Consider the following 5,000-nt stretch of genomic DNA (forward strand, 5'->3'; position numbering starts at 1 on the left):
TCACTCGCTCGGGGACTCACTCGCTCGGGCGCTCAGGCACTCGCTCGCTCGGGGACTCGCTCGCTCGGGGACTCGCTCGCTCAGGCACTCCCTCGCTTGGGCGGGGACTCACTCACTCGGGGACTCACTCTGGGACTCGCTTGCTCAGTCACTCACTCAGGCAGTCACTCGGGGACTCGCTCACTCGGGGACTCGCTCACTCGGGGACTCGCTCACTCGGGGACTCGCTCACTCGCTCGCTCGCTCGAGCACTCGCTCGCTCTGGCACTCGCTCGCTCAGGCACTCACTCACCAATGATGGCTGTGGGTTTGATGACATTAACGGCATCCAGAAAACTCTTTACATCTCCTGGACTCAGGTGAACAAACGCTTCCTGATTACTGTCTGTGGACTGAGATCTGCCCTATACACACACACACACACACACACACAAATGGAGTCATGTATTTGGAAGTAAATGCATTCAGTTTACCACACACACACTGTATCTAACACGCATACACACCCCCGCACACACACTCACCTGGACAAGGAGGCCATCTTTGTCAAACATCCATATCTTCTTGCGTGCTTCTGTCTGACTCACTCCCTCCTCCATCATTGCCATGACGATCAGGTTAGCGATGCCCAGAGCCGCCTGAACACATACACCATTTACACATCGCTCATTAATGCTAATGCTAGCAGATCCTTAATACTGACATCCATTATGCTAAGCTAGGCTAATTCTACACACACACACAAAATATATTTTATATCAATACAGTTTGTGACATTATTAACAGTTTTAAATGAATCACTTACAAATTACTACATGATGTTGTACCTGAAACTTTTAGAAGCTGAACCTGTATGCTAAGCTAGTGAAAGTTAGCCAATCATGTTACCTAATGCTAGTGATATTAGGCTATTAGCAGTGATGAGTTTGTCTGCTGTTCCAGTCATTGGTGGTGAAGGGGTTTGTGTACTTCAGTGAACTTCAGGGCTAAATCACTAATGCCCCCACTAGGGCTATTCTTGATCAACAGATGAGGACAGATGTTGGATAAAGAGTGATCCTAAAGACCCCATGAAAGGAAGTGCACCTGCCCGGATTAGGCTTACTGGATCCCGCCCCGGCCCGGCCTGGGATAGTGTCTGCAGGCAAGCATCAGGTGACCAAGCCACCCACATAACCTGGTTAAGATCAGCCCAAAATGGTGATGTCATCTTGCCATCTTGCGAGCTAACCTTTAACGATCGACTTTGTGGTTGTATCGTCAGACTTGACAGGCCATATGTTTTGGACAGTGAGGTGAAGAGAGTGGCAGAGCTGTTACCTATTCACCACTTGGTGGTGTGCTAAACCCAGGAGAACCTTCCAGGTTGCTCGAGAGCGTCTGCCATAAGCTTTGGTGGGAGAAGAATTTTACTCACACCTCCAACACAACTTCTCCCATGGGCCCAGTGAGATCAGGAACATTGAGTCTGAATGAATGTTGAAGTCCTCAGTCATAGAGGCAGATTCAAAAGGCTGTTGGTTCCTGTCATGGTGGTAACCCTAGGAAGCACAGAAATCCAGAGCAATACCTTTGGACTGGCAAACTCGGGTTTTTTTAAAGTCCCTATTTTTAAAAAATTAGACCAGAAGGTTTGTTCCAGTAACAGCAGAATCACACTCCTCAGGCTCCTAGGAAATGACTATACCAGGGGTCTGAAGAGAAGACTCTCTCTGATAGTTGGACCTAGAATTCAGGAGAAACAATGAGGGTTCTGCTAAGGCTATGGACTACTGGACCAGCTCTTTACTCCTGCACAGCTTTGTGAGGGGAATGTAGATATAATGCATCCACAGATATGGGTCGCACTGCCTGCACTGCCTTTCACCTACAGCGGAATCTGCAACAAAAGCCTTCAGAAACAAAGTCACTGATTGTTATTGTTCTCAACCTAAATTGAGGTTTTAATAAATTGACTTATTAGAAATTTTGTAACTTTAATTACTAATTAAAATTCTAACCTAAAATTGGGATATTCTATGAGACTGATTAATTAAATTTATAGGGAAGCATCTATATTACTAGTGTACATAGCATCATGGTTTTCATGGACAGGATATGAATTTGTAGATGATGTTCTCTTGGCACCACCAGAAGTGGACCTCCAACATGCACTTGAACATTTCAAAGCAGAGGGTGAAGTGGCTGGGGTGATGATCAGAACCTCCAAGACTGAAGCCATGGTTCTCTCCAATAAAAGAATGGGATGCTCCCTTCAGGTGTGGCAAGAAATCTCATCCCCGTTAGAGTAGTTTAAGTATCTCTGTATCTTATTCACAGGTGATAGATAAGAGAGTGTAAGGTTGACAAATGGATCGGGTCAGTAGCAGTTAGATCATTTTCACATTGAATTTTTTTTCCCCCGGATCCAGTATGTTTGGTGAAGTGTGAAAGCTGTTTTTGAGCCTTGGACATCCTGAAACGGTGGTCTGGGGTTTGTGTCAACTGAACCATGGTGCAGTCCGCATCAGGTGTGGAAACTAACATTGTTTGGGGCTGAGGAATGTGGTTGGTTCAAGTGGTTGCGTTACTTCCTATTTTAAGTTTAGCGATGGTGAGGAAAGGGCTGTTACGGTCGTGGAGGAGACGGAACGCCTTAATAATATCAAATCAGACTTTCGCAGGACTAGAGCTCTAATTTGCTCAGCTGTGTGGTGTGAGTGCTTGCACTGAGAACACTGCCAAAAAAAAAAAAAAATGCATGTCTCAGGTTGCCTGCCCAGCTAAAAATCCTCTATTACAGGAACAGCTTCTCGTTTGCAGTTACTCCTGCACAGTGCCATGTACTGCATTCAAAAAGAACTGTTCCTCGCCACTTGAGTGTGTGGTGATTTTTATAAACCTATGTATCTTTTTCATGATTTGAACTCTATCTGTTCAAATGTTTTATACTCACACGAGAAGAAGCACCAACTATCAAGGACGTGTGTGTGTTAGTCTCCCAAGAGACTATATACTCTTATCACATAGCAGAGATATGAGCAATAAAGGAATCTTTGTTAGCAACCCCTGAAGTTTTGAACTCCCTTTTCTCTGGTAGATAGTAAGGGAGAAAAATAACTATTATGGCATGTGGAAGGAAGACTATGAAGAAGAATAATCTGTTTCATATGACAAACAAGAAGGAGTATCAATGTTAATCAAGTTTGTTTGTAACCAATCATGTATTTTACTCTGTTCTCTATATTATGAATAATTAATTTATGTCTTTATATACGCCAATCAGCCATAACATTAAAACTACCTGCTGAATATTGTGTAGGATCCCCTTGTTCCTGCAAAATAGCAGCGTCAGCATCTGACGTGTGAAGGCATGGACTCCACAAGACCTCTGAAGGTGTGTGTGGTATCTGGCACCAAGACGTTAGCAGCATGGATCAGACTTGTTTGTCCAGCACGTCCCACAGATGCTCGATCAGATTGAGATCTGGGGAATTTGGAGGCCGAGTCACCACCTTGAACTCTTTGTCATGTTCCTCAAACCGTTCCTGAACAGTTTCTGCAGTGTGTCAGGGAGCATCATCCTGCTGACAGAGTTCACTGCCATTAGGGAACACCGTTACCATGAAGGTGTGTAACTCGGTCTGCAGCAGTGTTTAGGTAGGTGGTACGTGTCAAAGTAACATCCACATGAAGGCCAGGACCCGAGGTTTCCCAGCAGAACATTGCCCAGACCATCACACTGCCTCTGCCAGCTTGCATTCTTCCCATAGTGCATCCTGGTGCCATCTCTTCCCCAGGTAAGCGACGCACACGCACCCGGCCGTCCACATGATGTAAAAGAAAACGTGATTCATCAGACCAGGCCACCTTCTTCCATTGCTCCATGGTCCAGTTCTGATGCTCACGTGTCCATTGTAGGAGCTTTGGGTGGTGGACAGGGTCAGCATGGGCTCTCTGACCGCTCTGCAGCTACGCAGCTCCATACGCAGCACGCTGCACTGTGTGTTCTGACTCCTTTCTATCAGAGCAGCTTTAACTTTTTCAGCAGTTTGTGCTACAGTAGCTCTTCTGTGGGATCGGACCAGACGGATCTTCACTCCCCACGCGCATCAGTGAGCCTTGGGAGCCCATGACCCTGTCGCTGGTTCACCGGTTGTCCTTCCTTGGACCACTTTTGGTAGGTACTAACCCCTGCACACCAGGAACACCCCACAAGACCTGCTGCTCTGGAGAAGCTCTGACCCAGTCGTCTAGACATCACAATTTGGCGCTTGTCAAAGTCACTCAGATCCTTACGATTGCCCATTTTTCCTGCTTCCAACACATCAACTTTGAGAACTGACTGTTCACTTGCTGCCTAATATATCGCACCCCTTTACAGGTGTCATTGTAAAGAGATAATCAATGTTATTCACGTCACCTGTCAGTGCTTTTAATGTTATGGCTGATCGGTGTGTATCCATGTGCAGTCCGAAGGCCCTCAAAGCACTCTGAGGTAAGGTACGGTTGGTAAGGTATGGGTGGCTACACGGGATCGTGAGCAATTGCTGATGAAATAAATATTTGCTTGAGCACATTCGAGTGCTGGTAGTGATTTTCCACCACATTTTACAGGTGAATTTCCACCACAAGTGCAAAGGAAAATAATAACAATTAAAAAAAGCAGCAAACGGATGAGCCTGGTGCGTGCACAAGAGTCATGTGTAAGTAATATGGAACTGTGCAGTCGATCCACGGCTCAGAAAACTTCATCTATGTAAAGGCAAACTTGCGATTCTGAGCCAAGAATCAATCCTGGGTGTGGACTGAAGCATTCGAGCCAGGTGTGAAAACACCGTTACAGTCGCTGTACTGGTCTGTGGTGGTGAAGCAAGAGATCAGTTTCACTCTCTGTTTACAAGTCAATCTATATTCCCATCCTCAGCTACTGTCACTGTGGGCAGTGACCAAAAGAATAAGGTCATAAATACAGCCAAGGGAAATGAGGTTACTCTGCAGGGCTGCTGAGCTTAAAGCTT

General features: G+C 45.9%; 1 protein-coding gene across 3 annotated transcripts in view; it reads right to left on the reverse strand.

Moving 5' to 3' along the window:
* The window catches only part of me2 (malic enzyme 2, NAD(+)-dependent, mitochondrial), a 15,244-nt gene that overhangs the window by 3,369 nt on the left and 6,875 nt on the right, over positions 1–5,000 (reverse strand). For all 3 annotated transcript variants that reach the window (XR_008300857.1, XR_008300858.1, XM_034302481.2), the window contains exons 9-10: positions 525–638; positions 293–404 (exon numbers count right to left, since the gene is read on the reverse strand). Coding sequence is in view for 1 of the 3 variants with exons in the window: in XM_034302481.2 (XP_034158372.2) it covers positions 293–404; positions 525–638 (226 nt within the window). In the remaining 2 variants the exon portion in view is untranslated. The remainder of the gene's footprint in view (positions 1–292; positions 405–524; positions 639–5,000) is intronic.

This window comes from Pangasianodon hypophthalmus, chromosome 24, assembly GCF_027358585.1.
Source record: "Pangasianodon hypophthalmus isolate fPanHyp1 chromosome 24, fPanHyp1.pri, whole genome shotgun sequence".
NCBI classification, from domain to species: Eukaryota; Metazoa; Chordata; class Actinopteri; order Siluriformes; family Pangasiidae; genus Pangasianodon; species Pangasianodon hypophthalmus.